This window comes from Heptranchias perlo, chromosome 10, assembly GCF_035084215.1.
Source record: "Heptranchias perlo isolate sHepPer1 chromosome 10, sHepPer1.hap1, whole genome shotgun sequence".
NCBI classification, from domain to species: domain Eukaryota; kingdom Metazoa; phylum Chordata; class Chondrichthyes; order Hexanchiformes; family Hexanchidae; genus Heptranchias; species Heptranchias perlo.
In genome coordinates this window covers 70213734-70239593 of record NC_090334.1, presented here as the reverse complement: position 1 = coordinate 70239593, position 25860 = coordinate 70213734, and the positions used below count along the sequence as shown (strand labels likewise).

At 44.4% G+C, this 25860-nt stretch overlaps 1 protein-coding gene across 4 annotated transcripts in view; it reads right to left on the bottom strand.

Annotated features, from left to right (window-relative positions):
- Window positions 1–15376: 15376 nt before the first annotated feature.
- Window positions 15377–25860, bottom strand: part of LOC137326675 (tandem C2 domains nuclear protein) — a 56315-nt gene continuing 45831 nt past the window's right edge. For all 4 annotated transcript variants that reach the window (XM_067991981.1, XM_067991984.1, XM_067991985.1 and 1 more), the window contains 2 exons: window positions 24683–24891; window positions 15377–17204 (listed from right to left, as the gene is read on the bottom strand). In XM_067991981.1, coding sequence (XP_067848082.1) covers window positions 17097–17204; window positions 24683–24891 — 317 coding nt within the window. In that variant the 3' untranslated portion in view covers window positions 15377–17096. The remainder of the gene's footprint in view (window positions 17205–24682; window positions 24892–25860) is intronic.

Genomic DNA, 25860 nt, shown 5'->3' with positions numbered 1-25860 from the left:
TGACAAGGATGTCAAACTAAAGGTCTCTTTTAGTTTAGTAAATACTATAAAGCATACCGTTTGCAGAAATATCAGGGTCGATCGAGGGGGTGTGGGGTCTAAGGGAAACCCCCGCGGACACTTCAGCCTGAGATCCGCGCTATTTTAACTCTGGGGGCTCATTTGAATATTGCAATGGTGGGAGGGAGAGAGGCAAGATCAGGGCAGGGTAAGTCCAAGGACTCCATGCAAGGCCCAGAGGTGCACTGCTGCTCCTCTTGGTCCACAAGGAATCAACAGAGAAGGTAAATTTACCGTGGCCTCTTCTGGCCTCTCCGCTGACTGCCTCCAGGTCCTGCCCTGGGGTTTGGCTACCTGTGGGCCTCTTGAACTTATTTTAGTTAAAAAGGCGAGGTGGTGCCATTGACACCATCGACCGTGACTTTTTAATTTAAACTGACACAATGGGGTCTAGATTCAACTTCTTTGCGCCCGTTTTATGAGCATAAAGCAGGCGCAATGATGGTAAATGTAGCAGTGGGAAGGCCCATACCTGATTTCACAGGTGTCCGGGACGCTGCTAAATTCGACAGGACTTTTTTTTTAAGAGGCCGCTTGAAATGAGGATCTTGTGCCTATTTTCCGGACCTGTTGCCACAAGCTCCGAATACTTTCTCAGGCTCTTCAGCGGCCTAACCAGCGGTCCTTAAACGCCACGGAAGAAGCCTGCAGGTAAGTTTTTATAATTTACCTTTACGGGGAGCCAGTTCATACCGTTTCTCTGGGTTTTCCGTCAATCTCCTGCCGAAGTTACGATGGAAGATCGGGGAACAATCCCAATGGTCTTAAACCTGCCAGTTGACTAACGTCCAACCTTGTCTGGGATCAAATTTCCTGCCTGTATCTCCCTCCCTTACTCAGTGTAAATTATTCTTAATAGCTGGTTCAACATCCTTACAAAGATCTCGACTGTGTTACGATGCAACGTGTCTCTCCTATACTTCCATCTCCAGGGACACTCCCAGTTACTTATGAAAATGGCATCGTTGTTTTTACACAGAAAGCTGCCGTTAAAATCACTGTTCACTCCCCTTGAAATTGGCCGTGTGCTGTGAAAATACCAGCTCCTTCCCAGTAGCTTTGCTGTCTTCACAATGACAGAATGTGATTAGTGATACGGGAAGTGTGTGACAAGAAACGTATCCCTCGGGTATTACTGTTAAAAGGCTTATTGACTGGTTTAACGTGCACAGGTATTGGACGCTTTGATATAATCATTAAATGTTATGTAGAGAGTTTCAGGAGGCTCAGGCTGATTCAATGCTGTTGGTGAAAGGGAGATTGCAGCATTCCTCATTATGCCATTAGTACCTTTCACATCTTAGCAACCGAACAATCAGCCATATAATTTCTCAAGTTACTGCAGCCATGCTGAAGAGGGCCACTTCACTCTGTGACCTTTCCAAAGTGGAATTATTTACCAGCCATCCTCACTCTGATGCCTTGGGTTTAGTCAACTGTATCTTTGAACACATTCATAAGAGTCCAAAAAAGCAATGCCTGCTATTAAGGGGAAGGTGGTTTGCGATGAGGAATGTCATCACAGAAGTGTGTGCTAAATTCTCTGGAAAACAGCAATGGTTTATCATTGCTAGTGGACAAGGCAGACGTTTATAGGCCTGGGCAACCGAGTACATACAGCTAACTTCCCATGGGCGGGAATTCGAACTCCCGGGTGGGAAGGCAGTCTAATGGCCGGGCCTCATTAACGGGAAGTGACGGGAGAGACAGGCCCCGAGGTAAGTGTGGGGATGGGGGTGGAACCGGGGTTCCAGGGCGGTCAGTGATTTGGGAAGGGGGAAGGAGTTCTCGGAAGGGGAATCCTACACTTCTTTTGTGAGTCAATCCTGCTCCTCCGAGCCCCACAAAGGAAAATTTTAAATGTACCTTAGAGGGCTCCTCCGATGGTCTAACCAGGTTCTTGCAGTCTGGACGGCCACTCTGAGTGTGGCACTCACTTCCTGGTTTAAATGGAGTTGGAATCCTGTTGACGTAATAGGACCCCGATTTGCATAAATGTATGACTCAGGTGGGCGCCTCATTGGCCTGAAAAATTGGGCATTTTAAAACCGGGGATGAATAGTTATTTCACCTGCTGCGTTTTAACTGCCCCCCCCCCCCTCCTCCCCTCCCATCCGGTTTCCACAGGGCGGGGGAGTTACAATTCCCCCATCCATGAGATTTAAACAAATCTTCTGACCATGAGCACTGAGTCACTGTCCTTTAAAGTTTGTGGCAGCGTGAAACACGATTGGGCCCTGCCAGAGCGCACAGACTCGTGCCATGTGCACCTGCTTTTTGTCTTGTGCAGAGTTATCGAAACTATGGTGTACAGGATAGATATGGGCCACGGGCCCTGATTATCTGGCTGCCAAAAACCTGTCTGGCTCATCCTCTTGCAGTCCGCTCTTGAAGCTGAACAGCAACTCAAACAATTGGTTTGTGACTTAGAGAGATGGAGTACTCCTTTAATTTGGTGTTTCTCATTGTATTTCTTTGTCTGTGGCCCGTGGGCTTCCATGGTACACAACCTGCATCTAGTGAATCCCTGGATTTGCTGAGCCAATGCTGTGACCTGCTGTCTGCCATGGGGCATTCGTGCTGCCCGTTGAGTTGAGAAAATTTAGGGAGACATCATGGTACAGTCACTGGGACCACTTGGAGACTTGAGTCAATGGCTTTGATCAGGTGACAGTGAGGGAGTTCCACCAGTGGGTCAAAGGGTAAATACCCTGCTCATTGTAGTCTTGAGTCACATTGATGAGGCAGGCTTGATCCTTAACTTGTACTGATCTCAACCAAAGGTGATGGTAGACACAGTATAACTAGAAATACCCACCGCTCCTGATCACTGTCCCATTGTCTCCTACTGGAAAGTATGTGTCAGGTGAGGAGAGGGCTCAGCTTTGGTGCCTTCTCCTGTGGTTGAGTTAACCTGCTGACACTCAAGGACAGATTTTCCTTCTGTTATTCCACCTCATTTTGGGCGTACGTTGGGTGGAGGTGGGGGAGGAGAATCCGTCGAAGAGCCAATCCATCAGTTTCCTGCCACCTGATGCCACTTCCGGGATTTTCCGATAGAAGTGTTGCCGGGAATATTATACATCTGCTCAAATATAGTCAAGCGAATTATGTAAGACACAGTGATGAGATTATGTCATAAATGTATTTCCCATCATTTACCCCTTAACAAGTAACACGAGTCTGTTCCTGGCATCAAACATTGCTATGGGCTGCACGTGGATGGGTGGAGATGAGGGGGTTATGTTTTAAAGGTGTCAGCCTGGGAGAAAGAAAATGTACTATTCACATGTCCACGTGGTCTTACTTTCACTTTTACCTTCATGGAAAATGTGTGCATTGTGATGTTTGCTTTAAAAAAAAAGCAGGGTATATTTAAAGTGCGGGATCTTGATTAAGAGTTCAATAAACTTTTGACTTAACTGAGAAGTTTCCAGCCCCGTAACATCAATGTTCTTGAAATCCTGAGACACACCTGTGCATCGTGGACATCTGGCAGAGCCGATTGCTTCTTGAGCCAAGCACATTTCATCACAGAGTTTAATTAGATTTGTTTTAATGCTTAGTGCAATAAAGTGTCGTGGATTGAGTTTCAACCCTTTTAGCTCGGCACAGGGACGAGTCTATGTTGGGTAAAGCAGGAGGAATCCAGAAGGTCGCTCCCCCAGAGCTGAGTGTAATCTGAGATCCCAGGGACACAGAGCTCACACTCTTGTCATTCTAAGTTTAATTAGTTCTTTGAAAATTCAGCAGCACACTTACCAGAAATGGCTAACAGTGACCCAGGACTCAGGAGTGCAGGCCGAGGAGATGTCAAGCCTGCATCCGTTCACAGTTGGAACTTGGCGTAGTATAACATTTCCCATCGGATGAAATGTTGGTTTACTAATTTTTGGTGAATTTTCATGCTCATCAAGGGAATACGTCAATTCATGGAAGCTGAAAATCCCTACCTCCCCCCTCTCTACTTTTTGCATTGATCAGTCATGATCTAATAGAATGGCGGAACAGACTGGAGGGGATGAATGGCCTACCCTTGTTCCTATGGATTAGAATGACAGTTGGAAATGCACTACTGGAACTTTAATAACCAAAGTATAAAAACAAATGTGGGGACACACCTGCCTGGTATAGGGAAATTATAAATACACTTAACAGGAAATGACCCCAGGACATGTTCATTATGTAAAGACCGTAATAAAGGGGCAGAGTCCCTACAATGTTTTTCAGCTCTAGGACTGACACTAACTATTATGGGGAAGACTGGATGTGAAGAAAATGATATTGTTACAATAATTATGGAGAGTTAGACACAGACTATTGAACTTACCCATGATTCCTTCTAATATAAAAAAAGCTGGCAAAATGTAATGAAATTGGCAGCAACCATTTTAATAGAATTCATTTTCTATCTTTTATTAGCATTGTAAATATCACTGACAGGTTTTCCATATTTTAAAACAAAGCTGTGCAGTAAAGATTTTTTTTAAATACTAGTATTTTAGTAATTTTAGTAATAAAATAGGCCATTGGTTTCTTCAGATCTGGCCTAAATGTGGATCAGAATTTTCAGCTTCTAGTGTGTCCTTTATCAACAAAAGCTTGAAAGCATTAGTTTCAATGAGGCAGAGTCCAGGCCACACACATGTGTCTTGTCCACAGCTGAAGCACAGGTCGAGACAGTTATAGTCTTTAAATAAATAGGCAACTTCTAGAGGCCTCATTCATGCAGAATGTGCAATATTGCTGCATCAAAAATGGACTCAGATCGTGAATAACTGCAGTTAGAGATTTACTTTCTTTTAAATAATTCAACATGGGAGTTTACATTGGGAAAGATCAATATATAAAAAGAGACTTTTCCTAGAACACTATAAAGTGCTACATGGTGAAACCTTAGAATTCACCACTCACCCAGATTCAATTAAATACGACCCCTTTTGTCTCAGTGCTCCAGAAACTGACATTCAGCCTAACTAAAATCCAATATCCTGCTGCTTTGGACATTTAAAGCCAAAAGCAGCAACTACTTAATCCATAAAAATTACCCAGTCTATTAATATGGATTTCCACAGAGTGTACCTCCCCATTGCCCAAGTGCAATGGACCACTACCTATTTTGTATGGCTAGTGGATTCTGAAACGGATGTTAAATCAAGGCCGAGAGAGAGAGTGCTGCACTGTTGAAGGTGCCGTCTTTCAGATGCCAAATTAAACCCAGGCCCCGTTTGCCATCTCAGATGGACATAAAAGATTCCATGGCGCTATTTCGAAGAAGGGTAGGGGAGTTCCCCCCAGTATCCTGGCCAATTTATCCCTCAACCTACACCTAAAAGCAGATTATCTGGTCATTATCACTTTGCTGTTTGTGGGAGCTTGCTGTGCTCAAATTAACTGCCACTTTTCCTACATTACAACACTTCAAAAGTACTTCATTGGCTGTAAAGCACTTTGGGACGTGAAAGGCACTATATAAATGCAAGTTCTTACTTTCTTTAAACCACAGGTAACAATGAGCAAGGCCACACACCACCGAGGGGCAGCACATGCAGCTTGTCAAAGCATCATGGGCGCTTTGCCCACAATTTTCCAGCCATTGGTGTTGATAGGAGGGAAATCATGGGCAAGACACCCATCGGTTTTCTGATGTGTGAAACCCTGATAATGGAATGCGGCCTCGGAAAGTTCCACCCATTAAATATAAATGGCTGATGAAACCAATTGTTTAATTAGGTGGACCAACCTTTTGTTACACTAAGGGATCTCAATGCATCAGCCAATTATTTCCTCACAAGTAGAACAGGGAAATCATGTAGTGAACAAGTCACTCCCAGTCAGCTCTTGCACACCTCCCACCACTTGATTTTCACAACTTGGGAGTGGATCACAAGTTGCTGAGCCAGTGGCTGGTGAACATGGGGACCAGAGGAAAAGTAACAATATATATGTCTATATATATTTTTAAAAACTCAGCTAATTATCATAGCACTCCATTAGTCTTAAACAGATTTCAGCAGGCATTTTTTGGGTCACGGATCTGAACGTCCTTTCCGACTAAATTTATCATTTCAATTTGAAGACTCCTCCTTGGAATTTCATGGGGTTCACCTGCAGGAGGCCAGTGGAGTCCCCTGAGAAATGGCATAAAGGGCTAAAAACAATTACTTATGTCAAGCCTCTGGAGGAATTTCGTTGAAGTTACAGCAAGAGGTGGGGGTGAATCCTCATGGCCCTGTCTCCCAAGTCGAACATTCTGACAGGCTGAATCCAAGACTAAGTCTACAACCGATTTAAAGAAATATCCTGGAGGGGGAGGCAATTTTTCTTGGAGCTTTTCCCGCTCACGGCCGTTAACTTCGGCGGAAACCCCATTCACGCACATAAATGCCAAGGTTACAGTGGCGGAGGAAATCCGCAGAGCTGGTGATACAGCAGAGTATGCGCATCCTAGACCAAAAGCAGAGTACGCCAATCCTAGATCAAGACAAGAGTACACCCATCCTAGATCGAGCAGAGTACGCCCATCCTAGATCAAGAGCAGAGTACGCCCACCCTAGACCAAGAGAAGAGTACGCCCACCCTAGACCAAGAGAAGAGTACGCCCACCCTAGACCAAGAGCAGAGTGCGCCCATCCTAGACCAAGAGCAAAGTACACCCATCCTAGATCAAGAGAAGAGTACGCCCACCCTAGACCAAGAGAAGAGTACGCCCATCCTAGACCAAGAGAAGAGTACGCCCACCCGAGACCAAGAGCAGAGTGCGCCCATCCTAGACCAAGAGCAAAGTACACCCATCCTAGATCAAGAGAAGAGTACGCCCACCCTAGACCAAGAGAAGAGTACGCCCATCCTAGACCAAGAGCAGAGTACGCCCATCCTAGACCAAGAGCAGAGTACGCCCATCCTAGACCAAGAGCAAAGTACACCCATCCTAGATCAAGAGCAGAGTACGCCCATCCTCGATCAAGACAAGAGCATGCCCATCCTAGATCAAGAGCAAAGTACACCCATCCTAGATCAAGAGCAAAGTACACCCATCCTAGATCAAGAGCAGAGTACGCCCATCCTAGATCAAGAGCAGAGTACGCCCATCCTAGATCAAGAGCAGAGTACGTCCATCCTAGATCAAGAGCAGAGTACGTCCATCCTAGACCAAGAGCAGAGTATGCCCATCCGAGATCAAGAGCAGAGTACGCCCATCCTAGATCAAGACAAGTGTACACCCATCCTAGATCGAGCAGAGTAGGCCCATCCTAGACCAAGAGAAGAGTACGCCCATCCTAGACCAAGAGAAGAGTACGCCCATCCTAGACCAAAAGCAGAGTACGCCCATCCTAGACCAAGAGAAGAGTACGCCCATCCTAGATCAAGAGCAGAGTACGCCCATCCTAGACCAAGAGCAGAGTATGCCCATCCGAGATCAAGACAAGTGTACACCCATCCTAGATCGAGCAGAGTACGCCCATCCTAGACCAAGAGCAGAGTACGCCCATCCTAGACCAAGAGAAGAGTACGCCCATCCTAGACCATGAGAAGAGTACGCCCATCCTAGACCAAGAGAAGAGTACGCCCATCCTAGACCAAGAGAAGAGTACGCCCATCCTAGACCAAGAGCAGAGTACGCCCATCCTAGACCAAGAGCAGAGTACGCCCATCCTAGACCAAGAGCAGAGTACGCCCATCCTAGACCAAGAGAAGAGTACGCCCATCCTAGACCAAGAGAAGAGTACGCCCATCCTAGACCAAGAGCAGAGTACGCCCATCCTAGACCAAGAGCTGAGTACATCCATTCTAGATCAAGAGAAAATTACGCCCATCCTAGATCGAGCAGAGTACGCCCATCCTAGATCAACAGAAGAGTACGCCCACCCTAGACCAAGAGAAGAGTACGCCCATCCTCGACCAAGAGCAGAGTACACCCATCCTAGACCAAGAGAAGAGTACGCCCATCCGAGATCAAGAGCAGAGTACGCGCATCCTAGATCAAGAGCAGAGTACGTCCATCCTAGATCAAGAGAAGAGTACGCCCATCCTAGATCAAGAGCAGAGTATGCCCATCCTTGATCAAGAGAAGAGTACGCCCATCCTAGACCAAGAGAAGAGTACGCCCATCCTAGACCAAGAGAAGAGTACGCCCATCCTAGACCAAGAGCAGAGTACGCCCATCCTAGACCAAGAGCTGAGTACGTCCATTCTAGATCAAGAGAAAATTACGCCTATCCTAGATCAAGCAGAGTACGCCCATCCTAGATCAAGAGAAGAGTACGCCCACCCTAGACCAAGAGAAGAGTACGCCCATCCTAGACCAAGAGAAGAGTACGCCCATCCGAGATCAAGACAAGAGTACGCCCATCCTAGATCAAGAGCAGAGTACGTCCATCCTAGATCAAGAGCAGAGTACGCCCATCCTAGACCAAGAGCAGAGTACGTCCATCCTAGATCAAGAGAAAATTACGCCCATCCTAGATCAAGAGCAGAGTACACCCATCCTAGACCAAGAGAAGAGTACGCCCATCCGAGATCAACACAAGAGTATGCCCATCCTAGATCAAGAGCAGAGTACGCCCATCCTAGATCAAGAGCAGAGTATGCCCATCCTAGATCAAGAGAAGAATACGCCCATCCTAGACCAAGAGCAGAGTACGCCCATCCTAGATCAAGAGAAGAATACGCCCATCCTAGATCAAGGAAAGAGTACACCCATCCTAGATCAAGAGAAGAGTACGCCCATCCTAGACCAAGAGCTGAGTACGCCCATTCTAGATCAAGAGAAAATTACGCCCATCCTAGATCAAGAGCAGAGTACGCCCATCCTAGATCAAGAGAAGAATACGCCCATCCTAGATCAAGGAAAGAGTACACCCATCCTAGATCAAGAGAAGAGTACGCCCATTCTAGACCAAGTAAACATTCGTCATGTAGTGAGGGAAAAATGTCGGAGACTGGGATGCATCTTAGGTTGCTGAGGGAAGTAAGGGTGGGAAATTGCGGAGGTACTGGCCACAATCTTCCAAACATCCATAGATACAGGGGTGATGCTAGAGGACTGGAGAATTGCAAATGTTACACCCTTGTTCAAAAAAGGGTGCAAGGATAAACCCAACAGCTATAGACCAGTCAGTTTAACCTCGGTGGTGAGGAAACTTCTAGAAACGACAATCCGGGACAAAATTAGCAGTCACTTGGACAAGTGTGGATTGATTTGGGAAAGGCAAATCATGTTTAACTAACTTGATAGAGTTTTTTGATGAGGTAACAGAGAGGGTTGATGAGGGCAACGCAGTTGATGTGGTGTACATGGACTTTCAAAAGGCGTTTGATAAAGTGTCGCATAATAGGCTTGTCATCAAGATTGAAGCCCATGGAATAAAAGGGGCAGTAGTAGCATGGATACAGAATTGGCTAAATGACAGCAAACAGAGAGTAGTGGTGAACGGTTGTTTTTCGGACTGGAGGGAGGTGTACAGTGGTGTTCCCCAGGGGTCGGTACTAGGACCACTGCTTTTCTTGATATATATTAATTGTGCAGGGCACAATTCCAAAATTTGCGGATGACACAAAACATGGAAGGGTAGTGAACAGTGAGGAGGATAGTAATAGACTTCAAGAGGATATAGACTGGTTGGTGGAATGGATGGACATGTGGCAGATGAAATTTAACACAGAAAAATGCGAGGTGATACATTTCTGTAGGAAGAATGAGGAGAGGCAATATAAACTAAAGGGCAAAATTCTAAAAGGGCTACAGGAACAGAGAGATCTGGTGGTATATGTACACAAATCGTTGAAGATGGCAGAGCAGGTTGAGAAAGCGGTTAAAAAAGCATACAGGATCCTGGGCTCTAAACAGAGGCATAGAGTAAAAAGCAAGGAATTCATGATGAACCTTTATGAAACACTAGTTCGGCCACAGCTGGACTGTTGTGTCCAGTTCTGGGCACCGCACTTCAGGAAAAATGTGAAAGCCTTAAGAGAGGGTACAGAAGAGATTTACTACAATGTTTCCAGGGATGAGGGACTTTAGTTACATAGACTGGAGAAGTTGGGGTTGATCTCCTTAGAACAGAGAAGGTTGAGACAAAATTTAATAGAGGTGTTCAAAATCATGAAGGGTCTAGATAGAGTAGATAGAGAGAAACTGTTCCCATTTGCAGAAGGGTCAAGAACCAAAGAGCGTAGATTTAAGGTGATTGGCAAAAGAACCAAAGGTGACATGAGGGAAAACTTTTTTACACAGTGAGTGGTTAGGATCTGGAATGCACTGCCCGAGGGGGTGGTGGAGGCAGATTCAATCATGGCCTTCAAAAGGGAACTGGATAAGTACTTGAAAGGAAAATATTTGCAGGGCTACGGGATACGGCAGGGGAGTGGGGCTAGCTGAATTGCTCTTGCATAGAGCCGGCACGGACTCGATGGGCCAAATGGCCTCCTTCTATGCTGTAACCTTTCTATGATTCTATGAATGCGTGTGCAGAGCAAATTAGATTGACAAGGAAAAATAAATAAAACATTGACCTCAACAGACAGGAAGGTTTGATAGTGCAGATATGGTTCCCAGGCACCAAATTGAAACAAAGAGACATTCATGGTGGTGATTCCAACCACCAACACTAGCAGCCCACGATGGCGCACAATGTACGGCTGAACATAATGGACAAAATTGGTAAGTCCAAGTCATTACTCAGTCCAAAATTAGGCTATGATCCAGGTATTTCTTAATTCAGATTGCTTGAGAAATTATCTCAATCTTGCCGACCGAGGGGAAGCAGCAGAAAGGGAACAATTTCCACCCATTTTCCATTCTGTGACAGTGAACAACCCCTAAGTCAGATATAGGGAGCACCACTTCATAACTTTCAAATAGAGATGCCATGGCAGTGATGCTCTTCCAACTGTTGAGGCTATTTATAAATGATCTGAAGGAAAGCACTTGCAGTGTTAAAAAAGGAAAAAGCAGGAACTAAGTGTCACAAAACATATTTGAAAGTTCTTTATCTGAATGCACGTAGCATTCGTAACAAAATGGACGAGTTAACGGCACAAATAACGACGTATGGGTATGATCTTGTGGCCAATACAGAAACATGGCTGCAGGGTGACAACGACTGGGAATTAAATATGCCAGGGTATTTAACAATCAGGAAGGACAGGCAGGAAGGAAGGGGAGGTGGGGTGGCTATGTTAATAAGGGAAGGAATCATTGTAATACAGAGAAAAGATATTGGGACAAAGGATCAGGATAATGAAACAGTTTGGGTAGAGATAAGGAATAATAAGGGGAAAAAAACACTAGTGGGCGTAGTATATAGGCCTCCTAATAGTTGCAACTTTGCTGGAAGAAGTATTAATCAGGAAATAGTCGGGGCATGTAATAAGGGAACAGCTATAATTATGGGGGATTTTAACTATCATATTAACTGGACAAATCAAATTGGGCAGGGCAGCCTTGAGGAAGAGTTTATTGAGTGTATTCGGGATGGATTTCTTGAGCAGTATGTAACTGATCCTACAAGGGGGCAAGCAACCTTGGACCTGGTCCTGTGTAATGAGCCAGGATTAATTAATAATGTCCTAGTTAAGGATCCCCTTGGAATGAGTGACCATAACATGGTTACATTCCATATCCAATTAGAGGGTGAGAAGGTTGGTTCTCAAACAAGCGTACTGAGCTTGAATAAAGGAGACTATGATGGTATGAGAGTGGAATTGATTAAAGTGGACTGGGAAAATAGTTTAAAGGGTAAGACGGTACATGAACAGTGGTGTTCATTTAAGGAGTTATTCTACAACTTTCAAAAAATATATATTCCACTGAGGAAAAAAGGGTGTAAAAGAAATGACAGCCATCCGTGGCTAAGTAAAGAAATTAAGGATAGTATCCGACTAAAAACAAGGACATATAAGGTAGCCAAACTTAGTGGGAGGATAGAAGATTGGGAAGTCTTCAAAAGACAGCAAAAAGTAACGAAAGGATTGATTAAGAAAGGGAAGATAGATTATGAAAATAAATTAGCAAAAAATATAAAAACAGATAGCAAGAGTTTCTACAGTTATATAAAAAGAAAAAGGATGGCTAAGGCAAACGTAGGTCCCTTAGAGGATGAGACCGGGAAATTAATGGTGGGAAACATGGAGATGGCAAAAATGCTGAACAAATATTTTGTTTCAGTCTTTACGGTAGAGGACACTCAGAATATCCCAACAGTGGACAAACGGGGGGCTCTAGGGGGCAAGGAGCTAAATACGATTAAAATCACTAAGGAATTGGTACTCAGTAAATTAATGGGACTCAAGGCGGATAAATCCCCTGGACCTGATGGCTTACATCCCAGGGTCTTGAGGGAAGTGGCAGTAGGGATTGTGGATGCTTTGGTAATAATTTTCCAAAATTCTCTGGACTCGGCAAAGGTCCCGGCAGATTGGAAAACTGCTAATGTAACACCCTTATTTAAAAAGGGTATTAGGCAGAAGGCTGGAAATTATAGACCAGTTAGCCTAACATCTGTGGTGGGTAAAATTTTGGAGTCTATTATTAAGGAGACAGTAGCGGAACATTTGGATAAACATAATTTAATAGGACAAAGTCAGCATGGCTTTACGAAGGGGAAGTCATGTCTGACAAATTTGCTTGAGTTCTTTGAGGATATAACGTACAGAGTGGATAAAGGGGAACCAGTGGATGTAATGTATTTAGACTTCCAGAAGGCATTCGACAAGGTGCCACATAAAAGATTATTGCTCAAGATAAAGAATCACTGGATTGGGGGTAATATTCTGGCATGGGTGGAGGATTGGTTATCTAACAGGAAGCAGAGAGTTGGGATAAATGGTACATTCTCGGACTGGCAACCAGTAGCCAGTGGTGTTCCGCAGGGGTCGGTGCTGGGTCCCCAACTCTTTACAATCTATATTAACGATTTGGAGGAGGGGACTGAGTGTAACATATCAAAGTTTGCAGATGATACAAAGATGGGAGGGAAAGTAGAGAGTGAGGAGGACATAAAAAACCTACAAGGGGATATAGACAGGCTGGGTGAGTGGGCGGAGATCTGGCAGATGCAATACAATATTGGAAAATGTGAGGTTATGCACTTTGGCAGGAAAAATAGGAGAGCAAGTTATTATCTCAATGGCGAGAAACTGGAAAGTACTGCAGTACAAAGGGATCTGGGGGTCCTTGTGCAAGAAAATCAAAAGGTTAGTATGCAGGTGCAGCAGGTGATCAAGAAGGCCAATGGAATGTTGGCTTTTATTGCTAGGGGGATAGAATATAAAAACAGGGAGGTATTGCTGCAGTTATATAAGGTATTGGTGAGACCGTACCTGGAATACTGCATACAGTTTTGGTGTCAATACTTAAGAAAAGACATACTTGCTCTCGAGGCAATACAAAGGTTCACTCGGTTAATCCCGGGGATGAGGGGGCGGACATATGAGGAGAGGTTGAGTAGATTGGGACTCTACTCATTGGAGTTCAGAAGAATGAGAGGCGATCTTATTGAAACATATAAGATTGTGAAGGGGCTTGATCGGGTGGATGCGGTAAGGATGTTCCCAAGGATGGGTGAAACTAGAACTAGGGGGCATAATCTTAGAATAAGGGGCTGCTCTTTCAAAACTGAGATGAGGAGAAACTTCTTCACTCAGAGGGTGGTAGGTCTGTGGAATTTGCTGCCCCAGGAAGCTGTGGAAGCTACATCATTAAATAAATTTAAAACAGAAATAGACAGTTTCCTAGAAGTAAAGGGAATTAGGGGTTATGGGGAGCGGGCAGGAAATTGGACATGATTTTAGATTTGAGGTTAGGACCAGATCAGCCATGATCTTATTGAATGGCGGAGCAGGCTCGAGGGGCCGATTGGCCTACTCCTGCTCCTATTTCTTATGTTCTTATGTTCAAAATACTAGAACATTTTTGGGGACACCAAGCTGTGTAACCCAAGTGACAAATGGAAGGGAAATTGATGATTTTCAAAAGGAACTGAAGAAACTGAGTGGATGGGCACAGGTGAATTTAATAAGGATAAAACACACTTGGAACAGCAGCAGGAAAAGTGCACATAATAAACGCCCAATTTGGAATATTTTGTCCATTCGCAAAGATGGAAAAGGAAAGAGAATCCAATGTAATTACTGACAATTCAGTGAAAGTTTCCAGTTAATGTGAAGCATTGCTTTAACCCCTTTAGAAATAAATCAGTAAAGGTGCATTCGGAATGTTTTGCAAGTCCAAAACACCCACCGGTGAACAGACTTTGCTAAACCAGAGAGGATACAGAATGAATTCAGGACCAAGGGCTCCTGAAGGTGCCATGGAAAACAGCATGGGTTTTCACTAAAGAAAAGAAAATTGAAGGGAGGCACATGATCCAGGTCTTTAAAAGTGATAAAGAGCATGAAAAACGTGAGCCAGTTATCTCAGTGTTGAGTGTGCTTATGGAACTAAAAGGATCAATACGATATTAACAAGTCTGCAGTAATATGGAGATATGTGGAATTGACTCCCCTCCAAGGCCATTAATACTACATCAATTAACTCCTTTAAAACAGAGATGGCTAAACATTTGTGAGAACAGCATTGAAGGCTACAAGTGCAGAAATAGGTGAAGAAAAAATCTTTGAATCATAATTTATGGGCTACTGGACTATGGACTTGACATCTGTGGGATGGAAGAGGTCAGGGCTGAGTGGTGTAGGCTGTAATAGGAAACAGATATTCTGGAAGTTTGGAGGATTAGACTAGGCAGTCACGAAAAGTGTTATCTTCATGTATGATTTACTCATGATTAGTCACTTCTCTCAGCAGAGTCCCATACACGGCAAATGGTATTTGCTCTGTGGAAAGAAAAAATGTGACCTGTTCATTCTTATGTTTTAAAATCCCACCCAGCACTAAAACATGATTCACTCTCTATATGAATGTAGTAATGTTTCCTACTTTACATCAGTGGCTACACTTCAGAAGCACTTTGGGACATTCTGAGGTCGTGAAAGGTGCTATATAAATGCAAGTTCTTTCTTTTCTTCTCTCACAGAAGTTTGACATTTCTAACTTATCCTTAACAATATAGGTTCCTTTCCACTTTCTGTTACTGTGGAGCTGCTGTAACTGAGCTGAAAAGGCCTTTTTGTTTTCTACTGTTTTCCGAGGGGGAATTAATATAAGCTGTGTAAGGGATAGGGCGGGGGAGTGGGACTAGCTGGATTGCTCTTGCGTAGAGCCAGCAGAGACTCGATGGGCTGAATGGCCTCCTTCCGTGCAGTAACCTTTCTATGATTCTATGTGTAATATATAAATAGAACAATATAAAGCCAAGCCATTTCACAGTACAGTTTATACATTTCATCTCTTCATTAACCCAAATCTTTACTCCAACTGAACAAAACTGCTCCCGGATGCAGATCCAGTTACTGTCATTAAGAGAGAAAGAAAAAATATTTTGAAATATTTAAAATTTTACATTTGCAAATAAAATGGATTTAAGCTTCTTCATGTAGTCCATACACATATGGAGAAGTGCAAATAGCATAAATTCAGACATAGCTAGCCTTCACTTCTAGTGAATTAAGAGCACAATTAATTCTGACACAAGTGGGTGAAGTTTCACGTTTAACGCCAGGTGGTAAGTGGGCGGTAACAGATTGGCTGCCTATTCTATACCCTGTCCGATTCTCGTTTCCATCAAAGTGGAAAGAAGTGGAGTTCCCATCTCAAGAATGGGATGGAACCATTCCCGCTTCCTCCCTCCTGAAAACACACACAAAACATTTAATTAGCTGTACGTTCATCCTGATGTGTACATTTTAGGTCTGGGTGGCTCTCAGAAGTGGAATTTGGTGCAGGGAAATGCACTCTCCATCTCCCAGCACTATCTGAACACTGTCGACAGATACAGCTGTGTTCCAGGACCACATATCTTGCATGAGTTGCACTGGTATACACGTGAAAAAGTACAGCCAAAAATGTACAGCCAAAAATGTACAGGCATATGCGTGCAAATTGTACGCATACGTGCATCCAGTGGTGCCATTCAGTTAATTTACCTTGTCCAAGAGCTAGGGAAATCCAGTATCAAATTGTGTACAGATAGCAGCATAAACGTAAAAACATACAAATACAAGCTGGAGATAAAGAATCCAGAAATATTCATCATTCATTTTCACATCAGCAGCAAAATCAAAATATCAACAGTTGTTTCAAATGGACAGCTTCTAACCTGAAGGGAGCATTTAAAACGCAAAAAACAGCTGGTAGAAAATATGCCCATATCACTGATAAGACACTCAGAGAAACTGGCTATTTTGTTTTACTTATAGAACAACGATTATATCAGATTCAAATAGCATGTATGGAAAGCACTGAGCATTGCTCAGATTAGATTCTTCATTTTCTATTTGCAGTCATCGTCTAAATATCCCACCTGACAGATAACATTGCATCAGTTGTAACAATAAACATCTGACTGCTCCTTAACGTGGGAATCTTCTTATTCATTAATAAGTCTCTTCAAGTCTTTGATCTCCAGAATACTCGAGTCGTGCAATTTATGCCCAAGTTGTGCTTAAAGCTGAAAGACTTAAATTGAGGGTCTCTATTTCACTTATATAAAAGTGCTGTTTTTTCGAAGCTATTATTTATATTGTGTTGTCCGCTGTTACTCAGTTGATGTAATGAACGAAGGAAGCTTTCACTGGCTGTCTGCCGTGATATGAAATGAAGGCAATGGTAAGCATTAGGTCTGTGTATATTATACAGTCTTGAGCGCATAAGACAGTTTGAGAGGGTTCGGAAATCACTCTCACAGATCACTAGGTACCCTCAATCACTGTCCCATAATGCACTCCAACGAGCTACTTTGCCATTTGTATTCAAGAAGGTCTACGTTTTACAATCAAGAATGCAACTTTACCATGCTAACATTCCCCATGAATCTACTTATAAAAAGATGCGATAAGACACAGTTCATAGTTCAGTCCCAGTTCTTTGCGTCGCAAGTCCGATTGGGACAGGCGCAGCTCAGCTACGTGCTGTGGCTTCAGGTGAGGTTCAGGTTGTGCCACTTGACAACAACTTTCTCTGGGTTGGCGCTCATATCTTGCCATTGTTCCAAAGCCTCTCCACTGCTGTCCCACCCGATCACAACCTAAAAATTAAAAGCACACGGGTCACAGTCAAACAAATCGGTTTATATCAATTTAAACAACTGAATTGTTACCAACAAATAAAAGAGACGAGTCCATTCTAATTAAATTGATCCTGGGCCTGGATTTACCAGCTGTAGTTTCCCCAGCCACACATTTCATATATAAAAAAAGCACCAAAAGTAAAAGGTTTTTAAAATGGAATGGACACCCAGGGTTAAAGGTTGACAGGAGTCGGCCTATTTTTTTCTCTACTCGAGGCCATTCCTCATCATACAGAGCCTCTTTCAGGCAGTAAGGGTGAGCAGGGCCCACTGACCTCTCCATTGTTACAGATATCACTAAAGATGAAGTCACAGCAGATTTGGTGCCTAGGAAGCCAGAAGGCCCATCTCACTTTTTCAATCCCCGCAGGTGCAAGGGGCAGACAAAGCTGATCCCAACTGTGGCAACTAGCTCAAAGATTCCTGCGACATGTAGCCCTTGAGGGTCTAATACGTGACCTATTGGCTGGGAAATAAATTGCATTGTTAATACTGTGTTCAAGGCTTCTGTTTTTGCGGGGAGGGGGAAGAAGGAGAAAGCAGAAAGGGTGAGAATTAGAAGAATTCCCTTTAGCTAATACCCGTCTGAATTCTGGGTTTCTAGGGTTGGATTTGGAAATACATTGTTTTTTTTCCATCTCTATGGCTCATTTTCGCAGTGCCTGTTTACTTCAATTGTCTTTCTGCTCCTGGTCCAAATCACTTCCTCCTGGTAAGTAGGTCTTTTGATCATTGATGAACAAGGACACTGTGGGGGGGGGGGAGAAAAAAGACTCTGAGGTTTTCCTGATTCCTAAGCCATGAATGGGAATACTGTAGAGGATTGCACTGCATCCACTAACAGCCTGAAACCCCTTTATAGTTACCCTCCACCTCTTCAAAGAAACTAGTCCTCTAAAATAAATTCCCAATTTCTCCTCCTCTTGCCCAACACCCAACTCGACACAGATGCTCAGCAGCTTCCTTGCCTCTGCCTTCGATGCCCTTGGCAGGTCCAAGTCCCTCGCTGTTTCTAACCCCCAGAACCACTTCTGTATCCGTGATTCTGAGTATCACAGGTTGTAGTGTGACTAGAGCACAGCCGGCCTGATTGTTGACCATCAGATCTGGTTCTATAACCTAAAGCGATACTGCACCTCCCTCTCCTCATCCAGATCTTCTCAGTGCTCCAGAATTATCCAGGAGGGGGAAGGACAACAGGAAGCTCCTCCTCTGGATTATGAACTGCCTACTCCAACCCCCCCCCCCCCCCGCCTCCGATCTTCCCATTTTCAATTCCAACATCAAATGAGAGAAGCACATGGATTTCCCTGACTCAAATATCAAGACCATTCTTCTCCCTCCAGCCCCTCCTCTGCTCGGTGCTCACTGACATCATCAAAAGCTCCCTCTCCACGTGCTCTGTCCCTCATACTCAAGACTGCGGTAATAACCTGCTCCTCAAATAAGCCATTTCCAGCTCCTACATCCAACCATCCTGTCTCTAACTCGCTCTTCATCTCTCAAGTCTTTGAACGATGTAAACGAACAGGAAGGTTTGCCAGACTGATTAAATTTGATTTAATTTATGTGAACCTTCAGCCTGGAACATTCCTTTAAGTAAATTCCTGTCAGTATTTCTGCTGACTGCCAAAGAAAATATATTCTGTGTAACAAAGGCTTTACTGGTAATCAAACGCCTGTATTGAATCATGGAGAGAACCCCCCCAAAAATAATTGTTATCCAGCATGTCTTACCAATCTTCATGAAACTTTTAATGTTACCAGTGACGCTATGAAGGACAACTGGCCATTTAAACATTCAACAAGCAACGCTAAAAGGAGAATGGCAGGAGGAACTTCTCAAGGCGGTTTTAATTAATCATCAGCTGGAGAGGTGTGGCAGTCCCACCGTCGATGCCACTCACCCAACATAAAGCAAGGGAACTCAGATACTTTTGCATGGGACTCGAGAGCTGCTGTCTCATCGCCATTTAAACGGAAAGCAGTAAAATGGATTCTCTCTTTTTTACCTCCCTGAAGTTACGGGTCTCCATTTAATCACCGAATTAGAAAAGTCCTGGCTTTTCAAAGCTCAAAAGGGACAATCTGTATCCTTTTCAGATTGCTTGCTTCCGTATAAAAGGAGATCTAGATTTAAGGTTAAACAAAGCGATCACCAATTTTATAGAACTTCCTTGTGGATGTTTTCTGGCTCAGTCCCAAATATGTGAAATACTGGGCTCGATTTTCGCGCCCCCGAGTGGGTGCGTTCGTGGCGGGGGGGGGCTCCGAAAATCGGGGATTCCCGGGGCGGGTCCGGAGCAATTAACGCCGGCGGGATGCCACTTAAAGTAATTAACTAGGTACTTCAGGTCATTTACAGACCTGATTGACCTGATATTTTAGGAGGGCTGGGATTTTGAAATTAACTGTGGCTGTTTCCTGTACTGGGGGAAACACTCCCAGTTCAAATGGACGTGTTGCAGCCATCAGCCTGTGGCAGCGGCAACGGTCCATTTGACAGGTGAGGGGGGGGGGAGACCCTCGCTCATTGCAGGAGCCCACTCTGTCACTTTGGACAAAGTATGGCCTCCAGACACATTTACCTACCTTGCGGACCCCCTCAAACGTACATCTTCCGGATGGGGGCCGCCTTAGCTGCAGTCATGACCTCCTCGGAGGACGAACAGCATCACCAGCCTCGCCGTCCACCTCTGACACATAGAGCTCCACAAAACAGTGCTGTGACACATCCACCTGCACAGCAGGAAGGAGGGCAACCGCAGAGAGAGATGTGTCGCAGAAGGCACTACCCTCACCGCAGGGTCCACAAACCGAGGCTCAGCTTCCTGGACCCCAGTGCACATGGAGGCTCAGAGTCACTCAACATGTAGGCGTGGACATCTGCAGCCTCCTTTATGCCGAGCTGCTCCCGGCTGGCCCGAGCACCATCTTCTTACCTGTCGCTCTCAAAGTCACCACTGCCCTCAACAACTTTTCCTTCACATCCTTCCAGGGTGCCACCGGGGACATCGCCGACGTCTCTCAGTTGTCTGCACAAAAGAGCCCTGCAAATACACCGACACCCACTCTGCAGTGACACAATGGGTGTCATCAGTTGTGGGTCTTCATGGTGATCCTCAGGAAAGGGCATTATTGCACAAACCAGACAAGATTCGCAAAGACGTGGCAGTAGTGGTGACAATATAATATGTAATGTGAGTTATCAGAAATCAAATATAAGTAAAAACCATGACAAACCCTCAAACACCCTTGTGCATCCCCTTCATGCTCACGACACATTTGCCTTACGCTTCCTACTGCACATATGTGATGCATGCCCTGTGGCTGCAGCACAGGTGGTGGCAGGTTGAGTGAGGCTGACTGTGAAAGAGATGCATGAGAGGGTGAGTATGAGATAGAGCCATGAGATTGTATGAGGATTGGGTTGAGTGGTAGTGGCGGGATGAGTACTGGCGAGGTGAGGAAGTGCAGGTACGATGAGGATAAGGGTTCAGTGGGTGTGAGGGGTGATGTGATAGAGTAGTGTTGGCAGTGCAGAAGGAGATGTGGGGTGGGGGCGGTGATGTGGCAGACGGAGTGTAGGGGAAAGACTACGTGTACTCACTTTGGCTGACCTACTTAGGTCGTTAAAGCGCCTCCTGCACTGTATGCAGGTGCGCGATATGTTGGTGGTACTGGTGACCCCCTCTGCCACCTCGAGCCAGGCCTTCTTGGTGGCAAAAGCGGGCCACTTCTTCCCACCCACCAGGGAGGAGATCTCTGTCCTCCCCCTCCTCCTCACCCCATCCAAAACGACTTGGGGTGAGGCACCATTAAACCTGGGAGCAGCCTTCCCCCTGGGCTGCTCCATGCTGTAATTTTGCCTGTTTTCTGCAGCATCAGTCAGTGGAGGACTGCCCCTTTAAATAGGGCTACTCCAGCTGACAGCCTTTGCTGCGTATGCGCAGTCCGCCCGCTGCGCAGCGCGAAACCCGGAAGCACAGGTAAGTACCTTCAATCAAGCTGCGATTGCGTGCAGAGCACCCCGATTTCACTGGGCACGTTACCCATGCGCCCAGTCGACCCCCCGCTGCCAACCCACCGCCCTCCTAATATCGGGCCCACTGTCTTTAAAAATAGTTTTAATATCGATAGTTTTAGTTTGCTCCTGGAAGGGTTTGTCAGTCACATGATAAAGGTATGACTACTGGGCTGGCCTTAAAGAGGCAATATAAGGATAGAAACTAGAACAGAAAGACATTGGGGGTTATATTGGATATCAGGTAAATCACCAGGCAGCACGTAACATTCGTGCTGCCTGGTGATTTACCTGATATCTGCGAGCTGCCAGGCCTAGCTGCGCTGTTGAGTGGCTGCTCACCAGCAGGGGGGCCCCGATATTGCAAGTGGCTAGCACCATTTAAAGGCAGCCTGCACCTGTTATTTGCAAAATATAAGATGCGGGTCCGCACGGACTCTGAACAGAGATCAGACATCGCACACGTAAAACACAGATGCAGGTCCCGTCCCTATATTTACAAACTATTGAGTTATGTTAAAACATTGAATAAAGGTTGCGCACTACTAAATCCCACATCCTCCAATCTGCACGCCAGACCTCACCAATCTGCCAATCTGAGTTTGTACCAGGCCTGCGAGTGAACGTGCACCAAGGTTCTCTGATGATGCACTAGAGGTCTTGGTGCAAGAGGTGGACAGAAGGAGGGGGGCAAGAGGCCCTCCAAACATATGCCCAAGAGGCAGTGGGAGGCAGTAGGGGACACAGTCAGTGCCAGGCGCATAGCACCATAAACAAGGTACAATCTGTCCAACAGACTGTACAGTTTCAGTATAACATCCACTGATTTGCACTCTATTGATTTGGTTCTATAATTGAGCATTCCTTTTTCATTTGTTGATTGCTGATCTGCAATAACAGATGTTAAGGTGCCAAGTCTAAAACCCGTAGATCTCTTTCAAGTTCACCCTTAATTATTTGTACAACATTCACAGTGAATGCCACTCTGTTTTTCTTTTCAACTTGTAATACTTTACCCATGTCCCTACTGAATTTCATCTGCCATTGTTCAGTCGCCTAGATTTTACCTAGTTCATTTTTTTAGGCTCTGGCTGCCTCTTCAGATTCACCTGCCTCCCCTCCCCCCCCAACACCCCACTCCCACTCCACAAGTTTGTATTATCTGAATTTGACCAGTTTCCATTGAGTTTCTGAGTCCAGACTATTAATCTAAATGCGAAACAGTAGAGGTCCCAATATCCATTTCTGCGATATCAGAAGATTCAGATTTGGTGCAGTAAAAAATAACACAGCCCCTTTTTTTGGTTTAGGTGCATGATTGGTTGTTGTAGGAGCCTGATCAAGCAAAAGTATCCTTCACATACTCTTAAATGTTGAGAAAAGGCAATTTCTTCCTATAAAATAACCAATACTGCACTGAACACAAGGCAAGGCTCTTCTCCAACTGCATTTCTCATTGAAATTCAGATACTTCAACCCAGATTCTGTTTTTTATTAGAGTTCAGAAGCACTCTGACCTTTAATGGGTGAAAGAGCATCCTTACAGTATATCTGGCACTATGTCACAGTCTGCATTACAGCACAGGTCCAGCTGGAATATAAACTATGTGGCATTAACCATGGTGCATTAAGAGAAAAGTCGATGCAATTTTGAGAGTTCTGAACTAATAGTATGTAATACAAGCCTTTTCAGGCTTAATGCTAATTTGGGTATCAAAGCGGTTTTGCCTTCATTGATCTTGGAGCAACCTGCGATGCCTTGGCCTACAAAGACTTCTTTGAAGTCTGAATGGAAAATCAGCTTTGGAAACTGAAGGAAGAATGGTTTAAAGTTTGCCACAGTGAAAACGATATGGTTGACATCTGCCACCTTCCACTGAGTCAGGATTTTACCTGGAGCACAGCAATGAATAGTTCACTGTATTCAGTGCTACCTGAATATTTAAGTGAAGCCTTAACGAAAGACAGGCTTTGTTAAGCTTCCCTCCACTGGAGAGAAACTTAAAATATAAAGTGTTCCAGTCATGATCTTATCAGAGTTTAAAGGGTTATAAAAATCTTGGGTTGAAAAATGTAAAGCAAAAATTCAAGACACTTGGTGAAGCATAACTGATTCCAGTGAGGTCCTGTGATTTACCAATCGTGGCTTCCCCAACCCTCAAAATTCTTCTCATTAGGCCCCAAATTGTCTCCAGTTGAAGCTTGTAAATAGAGATTTAGATCAGAAACCAACAGCCAAAGAATAGAAGATCCAAATTAAAAGGAGTTCCTTTCCTGTCCCACATCTATTGAGAGATTGATGTGTCCATGTACAGGAAATAGATTTAAAGTTATAGATTAATAGATTTTTTTTTAAAAAGGGTGAGGTCAAGTGTTGTAATGTACATTAACAGTTTTACCCTGCAGCAAGACCTAAAATAGAAATTGGTGACGACAGGCAGGAACAAATGCGTCTGCCCTTCCCTATTAGTAAGAAAGCCATCAAAATGTTTTCTTCTAGAAAGTTTTTGCAGTTTTACAGAGCACTGCTGTAAATTTACTCTACTGAATCTAGTTTTACCTGAACCTGGCTTGATATTGGGATGATTGAAAGTTGCTGGAGAGTTCTTAAGGCAATATTAGCAGTGAGTCTTTCAGTAAACTAATCAGCAGGAACTGGCATCTTTCATTCAGTCCTGGTTGCCAATCTGGAGAAGTCAAAATGACTAACATTCAGTACCACCTTGGTACTACAGTGCATCACTACCTGGTCACTGGGGCTTTGAAACGCAACTGAAAAGCATTAAGGACTGTTAATTTCCCAGTTGTGCCAGAAGATCCCAGCACTTCACATGCTGATAAAGCAAACTGCACCCATAGCTTACAAATCTCACCATCATACCAAACTGTTGCAGCTAATTAAGAAACCATAAATGTTGAACAACTGCAGCAGATAAGGAATTGATTCAGTGGAGTAATTCAGGGCCATGTTCTGACAAAATGTGCCAGCTTTTATTACATATTACAATGTTCTTGTAACTTCCCTCCCTTATCCCTTCCTTACATCCATATTATCCCTTTTTAGTTGGGAGGGTGCATCGATCTGCCCCTTCCAAAATATCGACAAATAGTCATTCTTCCTCCTTAGTCAAATGGTCACAAGGTTCGTTGGAATGGTCCAAGAAGGGATGCTTCTCTTGGCAATTTCTGCCCACCGCCTCCCCCACTCCACCTACTCTCAGGAAATATAATTCTACCCTCTACCCCAAAAGAGAAGCCTAAGTGTAAATGCCAGGAGGGCCCCATTTAAAGACCTGGTCTACCAGTTGGACATCCATCCCTCTGCTATAAAGAGAGTTTAGAACAAAGCCTTGAAATGTGCTCTTTTCCTGTCCATAAATAGTTCCAGCTGTACTGAAATAATAGACATTACCTGGCCCAAGTGGTGTTTTCTTCTGACTGAACTTCTGCTGTAGAGTTTCAGGCTGAAACTGACTCTCTGGAGATGGATCTTATTTTGTATAACAGGGAACAGAAATGTTTCTCCCCACTTCACCTGACCATTTACAGATTTCAGAGGACGAGTCTTCTTCTTGTCAAACAGCCCATCCGTGGTTTCCATCACTATCTTCACATAGAAATCTAGGTGGGGAAAACACACAGTTAGAAACATAGCAGAATGAGCTTGAGCAGTCCGAGCTCCTCACGTTTGTCACAAATTACAAGAAGTGTTACATTAGATTGTACCCTCAGAACACCCCAAATGTCAGAACTGCAGCCCATTGCCAAAACACTTCAATCACCCAGGAAATCGATCCTTTGGGGAAATTTTTGTCTTCCTGGCACAGAGCTTCAAGAGCAGAAGTATGTAACAATAATTTGGGCTTCTGCTCCCCATGGATTCTATCCCGTAAAGTTACGTGAATTGTCAATATGTGCTCCCAGGACACAACGATCTGTGCCAGGAGTGCCAAAGATGAAAATACCTGCGAACATCAAAGTAGGGCACATTCAAGTAACACTCTCAGGTGAGCTACTCAAATGAGTTGAGAATCCACCTTGATAGAGTTGATTGTCTCTGTTTCGAACTTTTACTAAACTCCAACAAAAAGTTTAGAACCCAGTCACCTATATACTTGCCAACTCTGGATGGACATATTCCTGGAGTTTATCAGCACACGACTTCCTGCCTCCAACCCTCCCGCCTGATCAAACTATTTATATAACTTATAAATGAAAGTGTTCAAAGAAAATGAAAAAAAAAAGTTTTTTGTAATGCCCCTATTATTCTTCTCCCCGGTTTCTTTCAGCAGTGAGCAAGAGATTAACCTTTAATTCCTGCAGACTCCAGGACAATGCTGTAGGGTTGGCAACACTAGTCATCTCTGGATTGCTTCCTATCATCATCTTTTATTCTTTATTTTAGAGCTAGCCAGAGGGGGACATAAATAACTTGCACAGTGTTCAGTTCCATTCGCAACCCCTCAAATAATGAAGCAGTCCGAGCCCGCATGCAGCAAGACCTGGACAACTTCCAGGCTTGGGCTCATAAGTGGCAAGTAACATTCGCGCCAGACAAGTGCCAGGCAATGACCATCTCCAACAAGAGAG